This window comes from Poeciliopsis prolifica, unplaced genomic scaffold, assembly GCF_027474105.1.
Source record: "Poeciliopsis prolifica strain line A6 unplaced genomic scaffold, Auburn_PproV2 SCAFFOLD119, whole genome shotgun sequence".
Lineage (NCBI taxonomy): Eukaryota > Metazoa > Chordata > Actinopteri > Cyprinodontiformes > Poeciliidae > Poeciliopsis > Poeciliopsis prolifica.
The window spans coordinates 285,199-309,814 of NW_026562494.1; the positions used below are offsets into that span (position 1 = coordinate 285,199).

Sequence of the window (24,616 nt, forward strand, 5' to 3'; positions counted from 1 at the left end):
CTGAATAAATGTTTAGAACAGATAAATGTGTGGATGTGCCAAAACTTTCGCCAGCTGAACAAAAACAAAACTGAAGTCATTATTTTTGGACCTAAAGAGGAATGATCTAGAGTTATAGATCTAGAGCTATAGATCTAGAGTCAATGCACAGCTTCAGAAAACTTCTAGAAAACTGTGAAACAGCAGAAACCATGACTTCCTTTAAATCTCAACTAAAAACACGCCTGTTTAGAGTTTTATTTGAAATGTAATATGTAACAATGTATTGTCTATAATATGTTGCATGACTTTGTGTTTTTGTGTTTACAATGTAAAGCACTTTGAAATGCTTTGCTGCTGAAATGTGCTATACAAATAAAATTTGATTGATTGATTGATCAGAAGACAGGGGGTGAAAACTATTTCTAGATAAAGTTACTCTCATTGGATTCAAATCAGTCCTGGTTCTGATCCAGGAGAATTTTGAAATGTTTCTCTTGTCTTCAGAGAGGCTTTTATCAGTAAATAATTAATCTGACACCTCTTCATGTTCAGCTGCATCTGAAAACTGTCCAACTTCTGTGTACATATATATATATATATATATATATATATATATATATATATATATATATAATATATATATATATATATATATATGAATAAATAAAGAAGAAAAGTTGCTCAGAGGGAGCAGACTTTTGTAAAACTTTCCTTTCTTACAAATAATTAGTGCAGAATACAGTAAATTAGTCTAAAAAGAATTTATTCTGTTACAATATATTTAGGTGTACATGTTATGAGACAGCATATTGTTTAAATGTGTTGAGTTTTAGATTTTTTTAATTGATGTAAAAATAATCTGCTTCACTTTCTAACAAACATTTGTTTCATTTCAGCTACAGATATTTGTTTCTTAGATTAATTTCCTCCTCTTTCACTGAATGTTTTCCAGTTGTAAACTTTGTTTTGCTTTATTTAATATTTGTAGAGTTTTGAAGTCAACTAAATGTCCACATTTTGAGTATTTTGGTTTTTAAAAACAGTGAATTTATCTGATTCCTGAGCCCAGCATCATGGAGGATTCTTGTTGCTCTTTTTAACGTTGAATTGTCTCTAGATGACTCGTATATTAGTCAAAACCTCAGATAACACTGTGGCAGTAAACAATAATCAACAAGTAAACAGGTTTTAATTTTCCTGTTCCAGAACGATGTCTGGCCATGTTGGATTGTGTTTGCAGCAAACAAAGCAGGAGGAAAACAAACATGAATGTCGTTGATGTTGAATCAGTTCATTTTATGCTGCAGATTCTGGAGGAAGGTGATCAGATAAACAACAAATACCTGTCCAGAAATGTTTAGTGGCTGACAGAGAAGCAGGAAGGTAAATGTTTGTTCTGTTTGCTGGAATCTGGATGGACCTGTTGGTTCTGATTCTGTAGCTCTGAGCTCAGTCACCACTCCCTGATCCTCCCAGACTCTCTGGAAACACACGATGGAGGTCAGTGATCAGGAACAGAACAGAGCAGAAATAATAATAAAGTCAACAATAATCTGATAATTAAGGAGAAGTCTGTGTTCTGATCCAGATGTTTGGATTAAAGATGGAAGCTCAGGAGCTGCAGAACCTTATGTTTTCTTTTCAGTTCTTCATTCTCTTGTTGTGGTTCTTTCTCTCTGATCAGACGGTTCTTCATCCTGCCTGCTGTGACCCGGGATCTGAACCCGAGTGAAGTCCTCCGTCCATCTGAAGGTGAGAAGTTAGAACGTTCCAGAAACAGCAGCTCCAGTCTCTCAGATACAAACTGCAGGTTTTAATGGACCTGCTGAAGTGCTGCTGGTTCTGGGTTAACTGGTCCAGTTTCTGTACTCTGAGGTTCTGCTGTGAAATCATGCTGCTGTTACCATGGTACCAGCTGCTGGTCTGCTCCTCAGGTGATGCTGATGTTCAGCCTGAACGTTTTTACTGCTTCTTCTGACTCTAAGCAGAACAACTTCCTCTAAACCAGATCTGGACCTGAACGGTTCCAGAACCGCTGCTCTCTAACAGGAGCCACTCCAACATGGCAACAAGCCGCTGAGTTCAGAACCAACACTTCACTGCTTCATAGGAAACGTTCACTCCTTCATTCACTACATCTGACCTCAGTCTGGAGGTTTCTACAGACCTGGAGCAGGATCCAGTTCAGGATCCAGTTCAGAGCAGAAAACAGCATCATGGAGGAGTGCACGACTCAAAGTTATCAAGTTAATTAGTTCAAGATAGTACAGCAACAGGGCAGTTTAAAGTTTTACATAATAAAAAAAAGGCAACTTTATATTATTGTGGAAAAATAAAGAAAAGTTACAAAAAGTTGTCATACAGAAAAGAGTCACTTTATTTTCTAGTTATTATGTTTCAAAGGCAACTCTAAACAGGCAAAAACTTTTAGTCTGGATTTCAGCTGTTTTACAGTTTTCTGGAAGTTTGTTCCAGATTTGTGGTGCATAGATGCTGAAAGCTGCTTCTCCTTTGTTGGTTCTGGTTCTGGGGAACCAGAACCAGAACCTGAACCTGAGAGGTCACTTGTGTGATCGTCCGTCTCTCTAAAGGTTCCCTTTTTAGTTCTTAGTATCAGCGTTAGGGAAAGACAAACTAGATGATTGATTTAACTTATTTGATTATTTCTGCTACTTCATTAAGCTGTACTGACCCTTGCAAGATTGCTTTATTAATGAAATATTTAGCCTAAAGAAAATGTAAAAGATGTGGACATTCAATTAATGAGTCACCTCAAAGTTCTTTGATGGTAGTAAAATAACTGTGATGTTTGATTCTGGGAAGAAAACTAGGTCATGTTTTATAGGTTGCTTTAGCCCAAATCTAAAACTACATCCTTGGGACTCGTCAGAGTCACTAAAACCAACCTGATTCAGTAACAAGTGCAAGTTGTAACAAAGAGAAGGAGCGACCGTTAACAGATGTGCTCTGTGGAACCAGTTGGCTGCTCAGTCTGGCTGATTCACAGGGGGAAGAAGGACGAGACATCTGGATGGAGGCCGTCAGTAACCAGGCGAATCCTTTCTGGATGCAGCTAAAACAGAGTTTACTTCAGTTCTGGACAGATTTAGGAAAACTCAATTCACCTGTTAGAGAGAGGTAGCACATCTCCCTCTCTGAAGAGGAAGTAGTGACTGAGAGAGGAGAGTGAAGGAGGGGGGCAGAGGTTGCGCAACAACAATACCTGCTGTAAGAAGCCAATACATCTAAATTCCTTGGACTAAATTCATCATGTGACATGTCAAAAATGACCTTTGACCCTCCTCCAATAGTTTATTTCCTGTGTTGAAGGCTTTGTGTAGCAAGTTTCAAATATCTACAGTGAGTCGTTTTGATTGGGTCGCCTTTAGGGTTGTAGAGGTTTTAATTCCACTAAGTTCTCCAGTTTGGTCCCAGTCAGCAGCTTCAGCAGAACCAGTCAGAACTTGGTTTGTTTCAACAGGATGAAACTCTGTCAGTCCAGATTCGTCCCTCTCATCCCTCTGTGTCTTTATTTCTGCTGCTTCTCATCATCACTCAGAGGAAGACGGCAGAGACGGTGAGGACAACTGGTCACCTGAAAACTAAACGCCTGAGCAGGAGGCCAGACGCATTTCTGGAGGACATTTAATCAGCTGGTGATGGCAGCAACACATTACTGTTCAATGGCAACAAACGGGATTTAAAGATGTTTTCATTTCAGTCTGAAGGAAATCTGATCCTAGAATGACTCACAGTCGCTTTCCATCCTTAAATAGAAACATTTGGTTCAATAGTGTTGATTTCAGATGTTCTGGAAGAATCAAGTCAGTTTTCAAAAAGACAAATTTTAGTTTTAAGGATTAAAGAAATTGTGTTTTTCAGTGGTGTGTTATTGTGTGATTTAAATGAGTATTTTCATCTCTAATCTGGTATTTTTCCATGTAGTTTATCATTTATACCACAGTAAATTATTTATGAGACAAAGTCTGAAACATAATGAATCCTTCATGTTTTCCAGATAAAAGATGGCGCAGCAGCAGGAAGTCCAGCAGGAAGTCCAGCAGGAAGTGGATTTTGGTAAGTGATCAGAAGCAGAAATGAACCTTCATGAAGGAACAAAAGGACCAATCACAGCCCGTGTTGCTGCCATGTGGTGAACCTCAGCCTCAGAGTATTTATTGTTTTCATGCTTCCTGTTCAGTGAAGATAAAATCTGGACTCAGATGGAAGCAGAACTAAAAGGAACCAAAGTGAAGAACATCCAGCAGCTCTGATACTTCAGGAATATTTACTATATACACTAATTAATTTATCCAGTAATCACATCATTTATTACTAATTTATTATCAAAGACTTGCTCTGTCTTTTATCCCAACATTTGGTGACATAGATGCTAAAGCTTAAATATGGAGATTAAAAACTTGTTGAAAGTAAAAGACAGAAAAATGATGAAAATGTTTATCAGTCGATATTTTCATCAATAACATCAGAGTTTCCTGTTTTCCTGAAATAGTTCAGCTCTGTATTTAGAAGGTGTTTGTTTTATTGTTCTTCCTGCAGTGAGGAAACAAATGATGAACAGAAGCTTCATTTGTTCTCATGTAGACAGAATCAGTGGTCGTCTCTCAGATATGAGGCAGAAACACAACAGCAGGTTCAGACCTGAGGAGCTGATCAACAGACTCTGAGGAGAATCTCTGGATGGAGCAACAGGAAGAGTTGATCTTCATCAGGTTTGTCTCTCAGATGTAAATTAATCCTGTTTCTGTTTTTGCCTGCAGAGAAAAAACTTTCCAAGGTTTGCCCTGAGTTTGTGGAGAAAGTTTCTGAGGAAATCCTGAAACGGCTCCTTGATGGCCTTGAGGCAGATGGGGTCTTTATGCATTCGGAGATAGAAGATATACTGCAGATGAACCGAACCAGAGAAGACAAGGCCCGCGACACCATAGATGCTGTGAGAAAGAAAGGACAGAGAGCCTGCAGGTTGATGATCAAACATCTTCATCACATGGATCCAACTCTGTCCAACCAGCTGGGTTTGTCCTCTGACCCCTTTGGTCCAGGTGAGACACAAAGATAGATAAATGTATCTCTGCAGTATATCAGAGGCCAATTCTCCTCTGATGTTTGCAGCAACACTCAGCAATGGAGAACCTCCAGGTTCTGGTTCTGATTAACTCAAATAAACCCAAATATTTCATTTTGTCTTGCAGAAAATCATTGCTGAGCCAAACATAATGACAAAGACTCAAATCATCTCATTATTTTTCTAGACATTTAAATATAAATCAATTCTGACACTTTATCTTCTTATATGTGCAAATCTTTTAGAATTTAGGAAATGCAGTCAAAAGATGTAAACCAACAGCCATGCATAAACTTTATTGATTTATTTTAAATCCAAATTCACATCACACCAAGCTAATATTATTTATTTTGGTCTTTCTTGTGTTTGTGCAAACCTCAGCTCCGTTTCTCTTTATTGCTTCCCGTTCTTCAGATCAATTCATTCAAAACTGTAACATGGAATATATTTAATCAGTGATGTAAGTCTTCACAAAAACCATGAGCATATTATCATAGAAAGGTGGTCAGTGGTCTCAGCTTTGTTACAGGATAGATGATTAAAACGTTCAAATCTCTGACTGTAAATCAGAAGAGAGCCATGAGACACTGACAATCTCTTTTGCTTTAGGTCCAATAGGAAATATTACAATTTTGACCCAACTGCTGTTTTTCACACCTGATAGTCCAGAGACTCAGCTTGATTGGGAACAAAATGTTAATGTTACATTTTCAGCTGCTGCTGTTCTCGTTCTTATTGCTCTCAGTCAAATGATCCAAATGAGTTGAAAAAGCTGTTCTCCTCCTCGCCTGTAGGGGCGCTGCAGCAAGAACCACTAAAAGAAATGACATAAAAACTTGAGCACAACTTCCCTTTTTCACAAAATGTAACCTAAAGTGGAGTAGTGTCAGATTTTATTTTGACTTCTGAATAAATGTTTCTCAGATAAAGTTTATTATTGCAACTATTCTTGTTTCCCTTCATGGTTCCTCGTGTTGTGGACTGGCTGGAACAAATTTCATCTCCACTCCTGCTGCTTTCAATCTTCTCCAACCGTTAACAAGCAACAGGACAGGTGTCCCTAATAAAATGGCCAGTTTGATTCTTTCTTTCCAGTTTGCAGAAAGTCCTAAAAAAAATGCAATTTCAAATTAAACACTTTGATAAAATTGTCAAGCTTGAAGGTCAGAGGTCACTCTGTGGGAAACATGTCTAATTAACTGAAACCTAAAACCATGAAAGAATTTGAATGAGCAAAACTAATTTAATTATCTCTGTGCAGCAAGAACCGGGTTTAGTTTATGAAACTGGTTTGAGGAGTTGAGATCTTTCAGGTTCACACAGAAAACAGATCATACAGGCCTGAGAGACTGAAGTAATCTATACGCTGATTTACTGATGATGGTAAAAATGTCAATTGTATTGATTTATTAACGATTATAAAGTGAGTCAATTCTGAAGTTAATGATTGATGACGTCACAAAACAGCTGAATGATGAACCATAAGATGAAATAATCTGATTTTATCATGATTATTGAAACTAATGAGTATTAAAAGCAGTTATGATTGAAGAAAAGTATTAAAAGACAATTGTGTTGATGAGTTACAGTAATCATATGGCATATAAAAGACTGAAATCACATAATAAGAGAATAGTTTGTGGGTGCAGAGGCAAGTCTGGACATGTCTTGGTCTTTGTGCCAAATAAGGAAGTCCAGGAACAGAAGCTGGACATGAACACATGAAGCAGAAGCAAACAGGGTGTTGACTGAAGTTATGGGACCTTCCATGAGGTAATCGAATGCTGGAGGAGTCACATCCACCATCTCCCAATTTACAACAATGAGGGGAGAGAGAATAAAAACCTGAAGGAAAGGAGAAATTTGGTTCTTCGTCTCCAGCGTGTCGAGTGACAGAAGCAGGTCAGGAGAGCAACAGGGAGCCGCGCCCTGTAACAAGAGGGAAGTCAAGCCTTCACACCGCTGGAAGAGAGACGGACCTGATGCCCATCCACTCTGGCTCCTGATTTGATCAATGTTCTGCACTCAGCCCTAAAGATCTCTAGATTGCTGCATTGGACTTGGGGATGAGACAAAGGTCACAATAGTGATGAAGATCTGGATGTTTGGAAAACAACAAGCAGCTCTGCTTTGTTAACAGAAATGATTATTAGAGTTATGCAGCTGTGAGTTCTCCTCAACCGATAGCTCCTTAACTCTAAAGGGTCATAACTTCTGGATTGTAGGTAATTAGAGCTGGACGAATGTCTCTCAACACCAGCTGAGACAGATTGTCCCTCTCAGTCCTTCTGCAGGTTTAGAGACTTTCTGGACCTGTCAGACGGAGAACTGGTCAGTAGTCAGTCCAGAGGAGTCGTGAGGTTTTGGACGGGTCTGGCTGTTGCGCAATAACAAACAAGTTTTTGTTACCTTACAGTTTTATCAAGTTTCTACTTTTCATATATTGACTTTTTCTTTTATCTGTCGCTCCAATAAGTTCAAGACAAAATCTCAAATTTAATCTAAATGTTTCTCCTTAAAGACTGAAGCTGGAATTACTTTGTTTAGACAAGAAAAATATTAGTTTTCTATTAATATTGAATTTTTCCTTCTTTTGGGTTTATGTACAAAACGCCTTTGAGAATATCAAAATAACTGTTTTCATTATGTTTAGCTGAAGTGTCTACTCTTGTTTATTTTTTAGATTTTGATGTTCGGTGTCAACAGGAGCTTAAAAACCATCTGAAGATGAAGATCCAGAGTCTCTCTGAAGGCGTCGCTGAACTTGGAAAGAAAACCGGTCTGAACCAGATCTACACTGAGCTCTACATCACAGAGGGGTTAACTAGAGAGGTCAACCAGGAACATGAGGTCAGACAGATTGAAACAGCATCCAGGAATCAAGAAACAGTCAGAAGAGAAGACATCTTTAAAGTCCCACCTGGAAGAGATCAGCCAATCAGAACAGTGATGACCATGGGCGTGGCTGGCATTGGGAAAACACTGTTAACACAGAAGTTCACTCTGGAATGGGCTGAAGGCAAAACCAACCAGAACATTGAGTTCATATTTCCATTCACCTTCAAAGAACTGAATTTACTGAGAGAAGAAAAGTTCAGCTTATTAGAACTGATTCATGAACGATTCACTAAAACCAAAGGAATCAGCAGCTTTGAATCGTTCCAGGTTCTGTTCATCTTTGATGGTCTGGATGAAAGTCGATTTAATCTGGATTTCAAGAACAATCTGATCCTGACTGATGTTACAGAGTCCAGCTCACTGGATGTTCTGCTGACAAACCTCATCAGGAAGGAACTGCTTCCCTCTGCTCTCCTCTGGATAACCACACGACCTGCAGCAGCCAATCAGATCCCTGCTCAGTGTGTTGACATGGTGACAGAGGTCAGAGGGTTCACTGACCCCCAGAAGGAGGAATACTTCAGGAAGAGATTCAGAGATGATGAAGAGAAGGCCAGCAGGATCATCTCCCACATCCAGAAATCCAAAAGTCTCCACATCATGTGTCACATCCCCGTCTTCTGCTGGATCACTGCTAACGTTCTGGAGGATGTGATGAAGACCAGAGAGAGAGAGAAACTACCCAAGACTCTGACTGAGATGTACATAGAGTTCCTGCTGGTTCTACTCAACATCAAGGAGGAAAAGTTTGATGGAGGAAAAAAGAGCAAATCTATCTGGAGTCCAGAGAACAGGAAGCTGATTGAGTCTCTAGGAAAACTGGCTTTTGATCAGCTGCTGAAGGGAAACCTGATCTTCTATGACAAAGAGCTCAAACGGTGCGGCATCAACATCCAAGATGCTGCGTTGTTCTCAGGAGTTTTCACTGAGATGTTTAAAAGAGAGAGAGGGACACGCGACGTCTCCGTCTACTCCTTTGTTCATCTGAGCATCCAGGAGTTTCTGGCTGCAGTCTACATGCTCCACTGCTTCACCAGCAGGAGGGGAAAAAAAGTTATCAAAACCTTCTTGGGAGAAAATTTGTTTTTCATGTCTTTGCAGAAGTTCATGAAGAAAGTCATGGAGAAATCCCTCCGCAGTCAAAATGGCCACCTGGACCTGTTTGTCCGCTTCCTTCATGGTCTCACTGTGGAGTCCAACCAGAGAGACTTAGAAGATCTACTGGGTCAGACAGAGACCAGTCCAGAAACCATCCAGAGAATCATCACCAACCTGAAGAAGATGAACACTGATAGAATCTCTCCTGACAGAAGCATCAACATCTTCTACTGTCTGGTGGAGATGAACGACGTCTCATTTTATCAGGAGATCCAACGGCTGCTGGATTCAGGGCAGCAGCTCTCAGTGACTGACTGTTCAGCTCTGGCCTTCATGCTGCAGATGTCAGAGGTTCTGGATGAGTTGGACCTGAAGAAGTACAACACATCAGATAAAGGACAACGGAGACTGGTTCCAGCTGTGAGGAACTGCAGAAAGGCTCGGTGAGTCCAGATGTTTTCATTGTGTGATGCTGATTCAGCTCTATTGTCCTCCTGTTTCTTCTTCTGTCTTCAAGTTGATTCTGGATGTTTTTGCTCTTTATCTACTTCCTTCATCCTCTGGATTATTTCAGCCAATCAAACATCTAAACATTCAGCTCATCCAGGACAGATGCAGCTTCTGGTTTTACACATTTTGAACATTTTAAAAATATTTAACTTTTTATCAGTTTTCAGGTTGAAATGAATAGAAAACCCTGAACTCTAGAAAATCTATTTTCTCTAAGATCCAATCAGCCAGAGAAACTTTTAAACTTTAAACTCTTCACTCATTGAGCCGCTGCTCCATCATTCAGATTTTAGGATCTTTGACTGTTTTATAAAATTATTGTTGGGTTTAATAAAAATGTCGACCATTAAAATAAATCATTGCATTAATTATAAACTATGTGAACAGTGTTGATCTTCATCATCCTCTTCCTCCTCCCTCTAGTTTCCTCTGAGTTTGTAAATGAGACCAAAATGTGGTTTTTGTCGTCTGGTTCCAGAAAAAGTTCTAGTTTCTGTCAGATCCTCCCAAAGCTCTGAGAATCTGCTTCCAGAGCTGGAACCATTTTCCTCATCAACTCTTCATCTGCAGCCTTTGTTTTTTTTTTTTTTATTATTTTTCTTTTATTTAGAAGACAAGTTTCAATCACATACAATAATTATAGCATTACCCATTAGAGGTCGTACATGTGGTGAAAGCATGGAATCCAGGTGGTTTTGTCCATATTGCCTTTCTGGTATTTTTTTAACAGTTTTAGTTGTAAACAGTAATAAATTTGAACAAAATTGCACACAAAACAAAAAAAAAATAAATAAAAATAAAAAATAAAAATTGGGAATCGCACCACTTCAAGCAATAGAAGATCTCAAGAATATCGAAGGGTAGTACACATAATTCACAAGAACAATCAAGTGAAGTCTGATCTGACTGGTTTTACATACTCAGTCCATTTGGTCCAGATCTTATAAAATTTACCTTTTTCAAGTTGAAGGGAGAAAGAAATCCTTTCCATAACATAAATCTGATAAACTATTTCAATCCATTCATCCACAGTAGGTGAGTCCGGTTTCAGCCATTTCCTGGTGATGCATTTCTTACTGGCTGCCAGTAGGATGGCCAGCAGCTTTTTGTCTGAATTGGTCCAATTGTCCAACCACAAGTTGCCCAGATACATCGTTTCACGTTTAAATGGAATGTTCACATTAAATATATTTTCAATGTGTTTATGGAGCTCTTCCCAATATGGTCTTATTACCTGGCAGTCCCAAAAAATATGGAAGTGATGGGCACCATTAAGCCCACAGAGTCTCCAGCAGGAGTCCCCATTGCTTTGATATCTTCTCTGAATGGGTGTAACAAAAAATCGTGTAATGTTTTTCCAGCAAAACTCCCGCCATGTATTTGATCCGGTCGAGACCCATTGCAATTGACATATTCCCTCCCAGTCCTCTTGTGAGACTGTTGTCTTCATTTCTTTCTCCCATTTCCTCTTTATGTATTCTGTATTCCCCTGTTTAGATAGCTGTATAACGTTATATAATTTGGAGATCATTCTGCTTTCTGACCCAGGTTTAATTAGTGATAGGAATGCACCCATGAAACTGGAATCACTTTCTCTCAACCCCTCTTTAAAATTTGTATTAAAATAATGTCTCACCTGCAGGTACCTAAAGAAATCATCTTTTCCCAATCCGTGATCCTTCTGTAAGGTTTCAAAACTCTGAAATTTTTCTTTGTGGGAAAATGAATAGTATGTAGTTAGTCCTGTTAAGGTCCATAGTTTGAATCTGTTATCAGTTCTGTTTGGTGCAAAATCCGAGTCATAGGCACACCATCTCATAATTTTAGATATGTCTCCGATTCTGCAGATTTTAACCAATTCCTGCCAGGACTTCAGGAAGCTGCCTCTTATGAAGTCTTCTGGTATCTGCTGTTCTTCCTGTAATTTATAATCACTAAGTAGGGCTGTTATTGGGATTCCTTTTATTGTGGTGCCTTCTATTTCCTTCCATGCTGCAGTATATGCAGGTGAGCACAAACAGACTAAAGGTCTCAGTTGGGCTGCATGATAATATTCCTGTAGGCAGGGAAGGCCCATTCCACCCTTTTCCTTTTTTAACTGCAGAGTTCTAAACTTAATTCTGGCCTTTTTACCCTGCCATAGATACCTCGCTATTAATCGATCCCATTCTAAAAATTGTTTAGATGGGATTCTGACAGGTAAACATTGAAATAAATACAGCAACTGTGGGAGGATATTCATCCTGATGGATTCTATCCGGGAGCTTAAACTTAAAAAGGGAATAACATTCCATCTATGTAGATCTGATTTTATTTTCAAATTTAGTGGCCCATAATTTATATCAAATAATTTTGAGAAGTCCCTCGGCAGCGAGACTCCCAAATACTTGATAGACTCTGCCCCCCAATTCCAGTTGTACTTTGTTTTAATAGAAGACGGTGGATCATAATTAAATGTTAATACTTGGGTTTTATTTATATTAATTTTGTAGCCAGAAATCAAACTAAACTCTTCAAGTAACTTCATCAGTTTGGGGATTGTCTGTGTGGGCTGTGTTATACTCATCAATAAATCGTCTGCGAATAAAGATAGTTTCTGCTCCCCAGCTGTCATTATAACCCCCTTTATATCCGGCCTTTGCCTGATCAGCTGACTCATGGGCTCAATAAACAAGGCAAAGAGGAGCGGCGACGCACAACATCCCTGTCTCGTTCCTCTTTCCAAAGTGAATGAATTGGTCAAATATCCATTAATTTTAATTCTAGCCGTTGGATTAGTATATAACGATTTAAATGTGTCAATTATCGCTGCATGAAATCCAAATTTTGCGAGTACTTTATATAAAAAGGCCCACCTCACTGAGTCGAATGCTTTCTCAGCATCTAAACTTAATATCAGTGTCTCTAGTTTTTGCTGAGTGACTTCTCTCATAATGTGTAATGTTTTCCTAATGTTGTCTTGGGTCTGTCTTTGTCTAACAAAGCCAGTCTGGTCTTTATGTATTAGATGTGGTATTATAACTTCTATTCTTTTGGATAATATGGAGGTGAAGAGTTTATAATCATTATTTAGCAGACTTATTGGACGATAACTCCCACATTCCAATTTGTCTTTCCCTTCCTTGGGTATGACTGAGATTATTGCCTCTTGCCATGAGGGGGGAATCGTTTTTTTTTCTAGGACCCAGTTGAACGTTTTCTGTAATGTTGGAATTAGCTGATCTTGCATAATTTTATACCATTCTGTGGTAAATCCATCTGTCCCCTACGACTTTCCCTTTTTACAGAGGAAATTCAATCAGCAATCTCTTGATTGCTGATTGAATTTCCTCTGTTGTAATTTAAGATATTAATTTCTTATTTTGTTCATCAGTGATCTTTGGAAGATTAATCATTTCCAGGAAGGCATCGATCTGGTTGTCGCTGCTTGTCTGTGGTTGGAAATATAGTGTTTTATAGTATTTTTGAAAGCAGTTTTTGATTCTCTTTGGGTTAGTTTCTATTTCCTTTGTTACGTTGTTTCTTATTTTATGTATCGTTCTGCAGGCCTGTTGTTTTCTTAACCTATAAGAAAACCTGCTTCATAGTACTGCTGTTTTGTGAAAATAAGCTTTTTTTGGATTTCCTGAGAATTTATCTCTTCTATTTCTTTTTTTAATTGTATAATCTTATGTTTGATGTTGTCATCTGTGGGAGACTGTATGTTCTCTCTGTTGTTTTTTCAGATCCTCCTCTAAGTCCTGGAGTTTTTTGTCTCTAATTTTCTTCTCATATGAGGTTATGGATATAATTTTACCCCTAATCACTGCTTTTAATACGTCCCAGATTATAGGAGGAGTCACTTCCTCATTGGGGCCTGCCTAGCAATGCATGGAGGCAGTTACTGACTTGCTTTGCAAGTCAGACTTTGTGGGCTTAATGCTGCCCATCACTTCCATATTTTTTGGGACTGCCAGGTAATAAGACCATATTGGGAAGAGCTCCATAAACACATTGAAAATATATTTAATGTGAACATTCCATTTAAACGTGAAACGATGTATCTGGGCAACTTGCGGTTGGACAACTGGACCAATTCAGACAAAAAGCTGCTGGCTATACTGGCAGGCAGTAAGAAATGCATCACCAGGAAATGGCTGAAACCGGACCCACTACTGTGGATGAATGGATTGAAATAGTTTATCAGATTTATGCTTTGCAAGTCAGTAACTGCCTCCATGCATTGCATGGCAGGCACCTATTAATCTTCACCTAATACAGTGCTTCTCAATTATTTTCCGTTACGCCCCCCCTAGCAAGAAGAAAACTATTCGCGCCCCCCATTCCCACCGTGACTATCCATCTCTGCATAACATTTTTCCTTATTAACATTTTTTTCGCTGAAAAAACTCTAGCGGCTTATCGGCGTGATTGGGATGTAACGTATTTAAGTGACGCGCTAATTTATTTGGCTCATGCTGTCCGCTGCGAGCATTTTTAGACACAGCAAACACACCGGTCTTTCCTCTTCTCCAACTGTAGTCACAGTGAAGCCAAGCGCTAAATACGCTTCGTCGTATTTCCTCTTCTTAGCTTTCGGTTGACTTCTGTTGTCTCATTATCTTTGTCTCTTTGTCTCTCTGCTTTTCTTTTCATCCCTGTGAAAAACTTTTTCATGTTGGGGGTTGTTGAATAACGGAGGCCATAGACAGAACGCAGTCGGAGCTTTTTGTTGACTTAACACTGCTAACCAAGGCAAACCTGTTGTCTTGTAAGTCATGAAATGTTGCACTGTCGCAAACGTGACAGAAGTAACAATGAGAGCGCCACTGCCGCCTACTGTGCGCAATTACACTTTATACTAGTTCGGCCAAAAAAAAGCCTGTTCCCCAGGATCACACGCGCCCCCCCAGGTATCGCACCGCGCCCCCAAAGGGGGCCCGCCCCACTATTTGAGAAGCACTGACCTAATAGAATGTCTCTTTATTTATTGGGGCCCTGCCCATAGCAATGCATAAGGAGAGCAGTGACTGACTTGCGAAGCAAGTCAGTCACTGCTCTCCTTATGCATTGCATTGCAGGCACCTATTAATCTTCACCTAATAGAACGCCTCTTTATTATTATTATTATTGGGGCCTGCCTAGCAATGCATAAAGAGAGCAGTGACTGACTTGCAAAGCAAGTCAGTCACTTATAAAAACTACAACATGGTGGAACTGTCAGTTACTACTGAGGAGGACTGAGCTGCTCTTTAGAACTACAATTCCTGAAGGTTAGAACTACAACATGGCGGAACACTCAGTGCCTACAGAAGATGTCATAGGTGAATATAAAAACTACAACAGGGCAGAACTGTCAGTTACTACTGATGAGTAATCAGCTGGCCATGACAAGTACTTGGTTTTTGGGAATTTTAGAACTGATTTCAAAACTCCATAGTTACACATGGGATTAGTGTTACCATTAAAATTAAGCTTAATGTAAATTTCAAATAAAAGCCTTGACAATTTTTCCATCAAGTAATTGCTCTTTTGACCACTATATAACTGATTTAACCCAATCAGTGTTAAACATGGGATGAGATTGGCCATTTAAAATTAATCTCAATGAAAATTTCAAAATAAAAGCCTTAAGATTCCTTTCTGGCTCATGCCTATTTTAGGCAAAATGGCTGCCTCAAACTGATAGAATTAAGTCTCCCCCTGTCTGACTCACAGCTGGCAGAGGATCCATTACCATGGCAACGGAACACAAAGGGGCCAGCTGATTAGGACTACAAAAACGCATCACTGTAGTTCTAACTATGGCAGAACTCAGAGAAAAAAGCTGGACTTTAGAGCTGCTTGTGTTTTGGGCATTTTATAACTATTTTTAACCAACCATTGTTACACATGGAATTAGTTTGGCAATTTTAAATTAAGCTTTGAACAAATTTCAAAATAAAAGCCTTGACAATTTTTATATTAAGTAAGTGCTCTTTTGACCATTATGTGTCTGATTTAACCAAATCACTGTTGTACATGGGATTACATTGACCATTTAAAATTAAGCATTCTGAACATTTCAAAATAAAAGCCTTAAGATTCGGCCGTGGCTAATACAGTGCCGCAGGCGCTGCAATGATATTAGCTTGCTTTATCTTTTTGTCTCAACATTAGCACAAACATTAGCATTTCACTGTTTCACTGTTCCCCACTAGTGCACTGCCGTAGGCAGTGCAATACAATTATCCTGCATGATCTTTTTCTCTGAGGTTAGGGCTCTGCCTTGCACAGCAAGGCAGAGCATTAGCATTAGCCTTTTACCTTAAATGAGGTATTAGCTGTTTCCTTTACTTATTACCCATGTTCAATAATTCATGCTTGTGACTATCCACATGCTATTGATGACATTGCAGCTTTCTTTAGCATGGATGCTAATGTTTAGCATCAGAACGCTGGGTCCAAACCGACGGGCACACTTTGGCAGGCCCCGGTTAAATTTCTTCAGGAATTTTCTAGTTATCGTTATTTTCTAAATATAACTTAATTTCACGTTTTAATTTATCCCTGATGGCCAATTTTTTCAAAATGTTTGAGTTCAGTCTCCACAAAGTGGATCTCCTCTTGTTCTGCAGACAGACTGAGATGTATATGGGACCATGATCTGAGAGTGTATTAGGTCCCATTTCACAGCTGTCCACCCTGAAAAGATCCCCCTTGAACATAAAGAAGTAGTCTATACGGGAGTAAACGTTGTGAGCGTGTGAGTAATCTCGGCTCTTTGGGTTCCTTTCCCTCCAAACGTCCACAACCCCTACCTCACTCATCCAGGTATTTAATCTCCTGCTAATGTTTTTTGCGTCGGGTTTCCCATTTGAAGAGTCGATTTTTGGATTCAATCTAACATTGAAATCTCCGCCACATATTAAAATCCCCTGACTTTTTGTTGTTATTATATCAATTATTTCTATAAAAAGACCAGTCACTTCCAGGAGGAATATACACATTAAGGAGAGTTATCACGATTCCTTCTACTTTGTCTTGTTAAGAATTAAAAGAGGAATAACTTGATTTAGCTCGTTAATTTATTCCTCTGTCCTAGGTTCTTGCATCTGTGTAAGTGTGCAGAGAGAAAAGAGCAATCATACGACATCAGACTTCAGAGATCCAGAGTTTTATCCAGAGAAATTCAATCCAAGAAGAATGTTACAATAAGCATCTCACCTAGATTATCAAAAGTCCAAGACATGACAAAACAGAGACAAAGAACTGAGTAAAAAGGGAAAAAACAACAGACAAAAGATGCATCTTCTGGGAAACTCTCACTCAGCACAAAGAGATTCAAACTTCAGCTGTGAAACAAACCATTTTATAAAATGTGTATTCTCCTCATTTAAATATATGCATTAGGAGGTGTGTTTTTCCTTTGTGTGGGCTGTCTTAATGTTAATTTTATTACCTCTGAGACCCATGGAAACCCCCAGCTCTTCTCGTACCAGCCACTGTCCAGTTTGATATATGAGTGCAGCTGCAGCGTTATCTCTGCCTCAAAACAAGTAACCAGTTGGTGTTTTTAATCAAGCTTGGGCAAAATGTAATGCTAAATAATGACTACAAGTTTGGATCTAAAACTAACTAATTAAAAACATGCTTTTTAATGCTTAAAGAAATATACCAATATGTTTGATTATATGTTGTAACAGACTTCTATAGTTTTTAATGTTTGCCTGAACTATTCAACCCTGAGTAAAGAATTTATTGCCCTGATAGCCAATACACTCCCTGTCTGAAATGTTCCTTAGGGAGTATAAGACTGCTTTCTAATCAGAAATTTATGTAAGTTCAGAGAGTCACCAGTTGTCATAGTTTGGATTTGTATCTAAGTTTATCTTAACCTAAAAGTTAACTTACGTACTATTGTGCTACTTTAAAATTCTATTTCAACAGCCTGTAACCAAAACAAATCTGCCTTCATTGTCGTTATATTCTGAAATGTGCTCATAATTTATGGCCTTGGATATAAGGGTCGCCACTCCTCTCCGCCTCCCGATCCATGCGAAGAGAAGTAAACATGTTTAAATCCTTGTCTATTTCATTTAGCATGTTCTGAGTCGTTAAGGTGTGTCTCTTGTAAAAAGGCGACTTGGATTTTATCTTTCTTTAATTTTGATAGGATTCTTTCCCTCTTGACCGGATTGAGTACTCCATTTATATTAAATGTTGCTGTTCTTAAAGATCCGTTATGCATCGATGTGATTCCCCCATCCATCTCACTCAAATACTTGGTGCGTTTCCCCCTTCCCGCGAGAACCAGCGGGGAACAAACAGTTAACATAATACACATAAAACTGTGTATTACAATTTGTCCATACAGCTTCCTAGGTAGGGGTCTACTAACCTGACCCTGTTGAGCCCCCACAAGGAGGTCGAAGGAAAAAGTCCCCCTCCTCGGTCTGGAGGGAGAGGCCCGTGCCTGCAACTGTGGCATATTAGGAAAAAAAAAAGAAAAAGCAACAAAAATGTCCCAGCTCCAGAGGAAAAAGGGTCCCGGTCGAACCGAATTATTTTATAGTTTGTTTCCACCACTAATTACCGATTTAGTTTAAGATTTTTCACATTTTCCTCCTGCCGTCTTCGGTCTGGGAAAGATCCGCTGGTCCCGAAGGGGCCCCGGTTCTCCTGAAGGCTCGCAGCTTTTCCCTGTAGTTGGATCCCCGGCCGGCTTTAGATGCTCCCTTCGTCACACGTCGGTCCACTCTCGTCCATGACAAGCTCGTCTCAGCAGGTCCTCTGATGCCTCCTCCACCGTATCGTAGGTTTTGGATCCGTCCTCGTATCTAACGCGCAGCCTCGGGGGGAAGAGGGTCTGGAAGTGGATGTTATGTTCCTTCAATACTTTGCGTATTTCTGCATATTTCCTTCGTCTCTTCAGTATGAGAGGTGGATAGTCGTTATCCAGGTTTATGTGGTTTTCTTGCCATGTAAACCCCTTCCTCTGCCAGGCTTTGCGGAGAATCATCTCTTTAGTTTTAAAGCTTAGGAACTTGATTATGATGGAGCGTGGTGGCGCATCGGCTGGCGGCTGTGGCCCCACTGACCGATGAGCTCTTTCGATGTGGAGTTCAGGGATGTCCTCGTTCAGCTCAAGACCTTGACGGAGTAGGTTTTGACAAATGAGCATTGTAGCTTCCTTCTCGGATCCCTCCGGAACCCCATACATCCTTATGTTCTCCCGTCTGGATCGACTCTCCAAATCCGTCAGCTTGTCCTCCTGCTTAGTGTGTAGCCTTAGCATAGCCGTTATGACCTCCTCCGTGTTTAGGATCCTTTCTTCTGCTTTCTCAATTCGTCCCTCCACCTCCTCCATTCTGGTATTCACTTTCGCAATTTCTTCTTTTATCATCTCCAGTTGTTCTTTATTTTCTTGGCGAAACCCTTTCATTTCTCGCAAGATCAGTTCAGTGTCGGTCATTCTTAGACGTTGCTCCTAGTGTCTTATTAGCTTCAACACGTTAGCTGCTAATTGCTACTGCGACTCTTTTCTTTCCTTCACCTGACTTTAGTCGGCGTTTATTTCTAAAAATAGTGGTACGATCTTATCCCCTCTTTTATTATTATATCGGTATATTACCTCGGTCTCAAAGGGGTAATTTCTCTAATTACTTCGGTTCAACCAGGAGCTCTCTAGCTATCCCACCATTGCGGTGGACCGGAAGACGCTACCTTTCCATCTGCAGCCTTTGTTGAAGCTGTTAGCTGTCCTCCATGAAGACCTGCAGAGACATGAGCTTCAACTCTGGAGACATCCAGCCTCTTCTAGTGACTGGAGAACTTTCACTGCTTCACCATGAAATGCTGCTGGACCCAAACGCTCCGTCTCCTCCAGGGGTTTTGCTCTTCAGCTCTTTAGGAGTTTAGCAACAATTTCTCCTGACATCCAAACCTTTGTTCCTCTGAGACAATGGACAGACCACTGCAGAGACATATGTCCCTCTTCCAACCAGTTTGTCCCAGTTCCTCTCAGATCCACAGTCTGAGAGGACGGTTCAGACCGGAAGGAGCAGCAGGACCGGTTCTGCTGCTGCTCTGCAGGACGACCAGAACAACGTGAAGCTTTTAGCTGCAGCAGGTTGACGACTGTCCACTTTCTACTTTGTTAAAGCATCAAATCCAGCAGATGAACGGAGACAGAACTGGAGCATCATGTGTTTGTTCTGCTCCCAGTTTCCTCTGTGGCAGCATTTAATAACCTGCTGCTGGGAAACATGTTTCTATACAATATATTACTATTATTCATGATGATGCAGCAGATAGTGGCTCAACAAACCCAGAGATGCCAGAGGTCCACAGCAGCTGGACTTCCTGTTCTGCTCACTTCATTTATAACTCACTTCCTGCTTGGTCTAAACGGTCTAGTCCAAGTCAGAGCTGTGAGCAGTTCCTCCTCCTCTCCATCATCTCCAGTCGTTTCCTTCATTCAGCTCAGTCAGCCTCTTCATCAGCTGCTGCAGAGAAACTGAACTTTCCTTCACTGATGATAGAAGATCTTCAACATCTGACTGCAGCTGAAGGTCTGAGGACATGAAGCCTGGACCAGAACCAGAACCAGAACCAGAACCAGAACCAGAACCAGGACCAGAACCAGAACCAGAACCAGAACCAAGACCAGAACCAGGACCAGAAACCAGAACCAGGACCAGAACCAGAACCAGAACCAGGACCAGAACCAGAACCAGAACCAGGACCAGAACCAGAACCAAAACCAGAACCAGAACCAGAACCAGAACCAGGACCAGAACCAGGAACTGCACAGATTCTCTGTGGGGTCAAACTCAGTAGATATTGATCAGATATTGATCAGATGATGATCAGATGATGACATCACTGTTATCATATTTTAGTCTGTTTATGATCCAGATTGATTTCATTAGAACTGAATTTATTTCTTCTCTAATCACAGACTTGGTCGCTGTTGGCTCCAAAAGGCTGAATGTGAAGTTTTGGCCTCGGCTCTGAAGTCCAACCCAGATCTGACTGAACTGGAAATAAATCAGATCTACATAGTGGAAGGTGGAGAATCTGATATGAATCATCTGGTTGAGATCCTGGAGAATTCAGTCAGTAAAGTGAAGAAACTGGGGTTTGTTTTCTCTATTTATTCAATAAAATCATTTATTGATTCTTTAATCAATAGTTAATCAATTTAATGTTAATATATATTATTTTAAAACAACTTGTTTAATCATGAGAATAAAATCTCTAAAACTTTTGACCTTATTAATTATTTTCTTATTTCAGACTTTGAGATTATTGAACTTTGTTTTTCAGTTTTTCTCTTTAAAATGTTTTTGATGAACAAAATGAGTAAAATAATTGAAATGCTGTGAATGAATGATGGAGATGTTTCAGTTTGGTAAAGATTCAGATGCTTTTATTTCTGATTCTTTACATCAGAATGAAATGTTGATCCTCCAGAGCCACAAACACTGACGAGTTCAAATCCTCATTAATGAACGTCTAAGAAACCACTGATTGTAGAAAAGCAAATCTAGATGCAATGAATGAAAGTGAGGTTTGCAGCAGCAGCAGGTTCCTCAGCTTTGTCCTGAGGCTGTGGTTCTGTTGGGCCGGGTCAGAGAGGAACCGTCTCCTGAGGAAATAATGGCCTCCATTGGCTTTCAGCAGCTTTAATAGGAACCCAAAGGCCATTAATGAAGAACCTGACTGGTTCTGATCCAGTTACCAAGTCGGGTCTGATGATCAGGAACCAGCAGAAATAGCTCAACTCATCCAGACTGATAGAAAACTTTGACTTTCTTTGTTGATCAAATGTTCTGGTTCTGCTGGTTTGGACTCTTTAAACCAGTTTGACTGGATCAGATGTTAGAATCAGTTCATCATGTTTCTTTTACATTCAGGGAAATTAATTTATACATTTTATTATTGATTTGTTCATATTTCAGTTTTAACTGCATCCTGTTGGTTCACATCTTTTATTCTTTATTCAGATTGGAGAGATGCAGTTTCTCAGAGACCAGCTGGACGTCTCTGTTCTCAGCTCTGAAGTCCAACCCGACCCGTCTGACAGAACTGGACCTGATCAGAACCAACCTGGAAGGTTCTGGACTGAAGGATCTCTGTGGTTTTCTACAGACTGAAGGCTGCAGACTGGAGACATTGGTGTATGTAATGATATAATTATTGATATTTCTGTGAATAATTCTATATAATTGATTATCAATCAAAGTTCATTTCTTCTGATCTAATCAATATTTTCTGAGTTTGTTCCTGGATCCAGAGTTTAATTTAGTTTCTCTGTGTAACTGAGTTGGACCTGCTGATCTGAGGTCAGAACAGGACAGCATTCGGACCCCAGTGTGTAGAAATCCCCCTCAGGTCAAGCAGGTCAAAGGTCACCATGAAATGTCCCTTTATTGAAGATCCATAAATCCCACATTAGCTTTAAATCTCCTGCTATTAGTTGATGATGATCCAGTCCAGGTTTACAGAGTCCAGGTGTTGCAGTGCTTTAACTAGACCAGATTAAAGATGCTGATATCCTGATCAATATTCCCATTTCTGCAGCGTCTCTGATGAACGATTCAGAACCAGAACCAAATGACCCACAATGACCTCACAGAGAAAAGGATCAATATTTTCTAGTTGATGGTTCAGAAACTGAATCAGCACAAAATGATCAACTTTCAGAATGTGATGATATGATAAAAGGATTGAAATCAACCCGTTTCCATCTGTCATACTGAGCAATGAGCTGCAGTTCAAATACAAGCAGCAAGAAAAACATCATTAATAGATTAATGAAGAAAAACTGGAGCCATAAAATATCAGCAGATCAATGATGGACAGAGCAGTCGGAGAATCCAGAGCCTGGAAGGAAACATGGAGAGAAAAACATCCACTGAGTTTAAGATCCTCAGAAACTTTGAGACAAACTTTGACTTTCTTTGTTGATCAAATGTTCTGGTTCTGCTGGTTTGGACTCTTTAAACCAGTTTGACTGGATCAGATGTTAGAATCAGTTCATCATGTTTCTTTTACATTCAGGGAAATTAATTTATACATTTTATTATTGATTTGTTCATATTTCAGTTTTAACTGCATCCTGTTGCTTCACATCTTTTATTCTTTATTCAGATTGACTTACTGCAGGTTATCAGAGACCAGCTGGACGTCTCTGTTCTCAGCTCTGAAGTCCAACCTGACCCATCTGACAGAACTGGAGATGACCGGAACCAACCTGGAAGATTCTGGACTGAAGGATCTCTGTGGTTTTCTACAGACTGAAGGCTGCAGACTGGAGACATTGAGGTATTTTAATGATATAATTATTGATATTTCTGTGAATAATTCTATATTATTGATCATCAATCAAAGTTCATTTCTTCTGATCTAATCAATATTTTCTGAGTTTGTTCCTGGATCCAGAGTTTAATTTAGTTTCTCTGTGTAACTGAGTTGGACCTGCTGATCTGAGGTCAGAACAGGACAGCATTCGGACCCCAGTGTGTAGAAATCCCCCTCAGGTCAAGCAGGTCAAAGGTCATCCAGTCTAGAAAAGTTAAATCCTGGAATCTGACAGGAACAAATCAATAATCAATGATTGATGCTTCAACACTTTGATCAGAACCTGGAATGATTTTACTGACTAAAATCCTCCAACACATTATGACCCAGTACCAGGTTCTGGTTCTGGTTCTGGTTCTGAAGTCAGCAGGTCTTTATTGGAGCAGCAGCTTGTTGGCATTAATATTCATGAGAATCTTTAACTGGTTCTGTTGGACTGGTTAACCTGCATCCTGTTGGTTCACATCTTTTATTCTTTATTCAGGTTGAGGAGCTGCAGTTTGTCAAAGATCAGCTGTGATTATTTGGCCTCAGCTCTGAAGTCCAACCCGACCCGTCTGTCAGAACTGGACCTGAGAAGAAACAACCTGAAGGAATCAGATGTTCAGCAGCTGAAGGATCTTGTAAAGACTTTAGAGTAAGTAAATGTTTGCAGTGAGTCCAGCTGCTGTCAGCATATTGAACTAAACCCAGTCAGCATCAAAGCAAAGATCCAGTGTTCCCAGTAAAGCTGCAGCTTCTCAGTGGGAGGAGAATGGTTCAGGCTTCCTGATTGGACACAGCAATCAGCCAATCAGAGGAGCAGCAGCTTGCTGTGTTGTTGCTGTGTCCATGTCTCCAGGACGTCCAGCTGGACTCCAGCGTCCAACATGTCTAGAGACAGTGGTCCTCATTCATCAAACAGCAGCAGATCTGATCTCAGACCTGCTTGTTCTCTCAGTTCAACAGGAAACAACTGATCAGGTTCATCTTGGTCACAGCTCTGAGATCAGTCTGACTGGAAACCATCTACTGGATGTGCTGCGTCACTGACTGCTACTGGAAACACTCACTGATCTGCTCTCCTTCCTTCTTCTCTCTGCAGGTGGAGATGATCTGATGATCTCTATAAAGTAGAGAACGTCTCTGTGTCCTGCTGATCCTCACAGTTTGAAGCTGCAGCAGTTTGAGTCTAAAGAGACTCTGGATCATGATGATGACCTTTGACCTCAGAACATTTTCTATTTCTATTTCAAATATTTTCCAGACGTCGATTGTTGAAGATTTTCAGTTTTATTTTTCATCTGATCTGTTTGATGATCTGCAGGAACAAAAGAGAGAAAAATACTCTGAGTTTGTTAGAAAAGTTGAATTGAGCAAAAACATGAAGCATAAATTTCATTAAAAAGCTTTAAAGAGTTTGTTAATGGGACAAAATGTCATTTTATTCTGTTGAGGTGAAAAAGTTGATCTAAAATCAGACATGATAGCAGCTCTATAGATTCAGAGCCAAACAGTAAAACTTCCTCTGGATCTGTGGCATTAAATCCACTTGAGATCCAGACGTCCTGACCAGATCCTGCAGAGAAAAGAAACAATATTTGAACGTGGATCATTTGGACTCGGCTGCTTGGATGTGTGTTTGGATTTGAAAGGTTTTGTTGTGAAGCAGAAAGTTGATGAAGTTCACAGTGAAGACGACTTCAGTCCACCTGAAACCTGGTTTCACTCAAACGT

General features: G+C 39.9%; 1 protein-coding gene across 1 annotated transcript; it reads left to right on the forward strand.

Moving 5' to 3' along the window:
* Positions 1-1,660: 1,660 nt before the first annotated feature.
* On the forward strand, positions 1,661-23,974 carry LOC129354822 (NLR family CARD domain-containing protein 3-like). Its single transcript, XM_055024363.1, has 8 exons — positions 1,661-1,734; positions 3,542-3,638; positions 4,001-4,059; positions 4,764-5,045; positions 7,752-9,507; positions 20,496-20,675; positions 22,691-22,864; positions 23,385-23,974. The coding sequence occupies exons 3-8, from the start codon at positions 4,008-4,010 to the stop codon at positions 23,539-23,541; spliced, it is 2,601 nt and encodes an 866-aa protein (XP_054880338.1). The 5' UTR covers positions 1,661-1,734; positions 3,542-3,638; positions 4,001-4,007; the 3' UTR covers positions 23,542-23,974.
* The last annotated feature ends 642 nt before the right edge of the window (positions 23,975-24,616 follow it).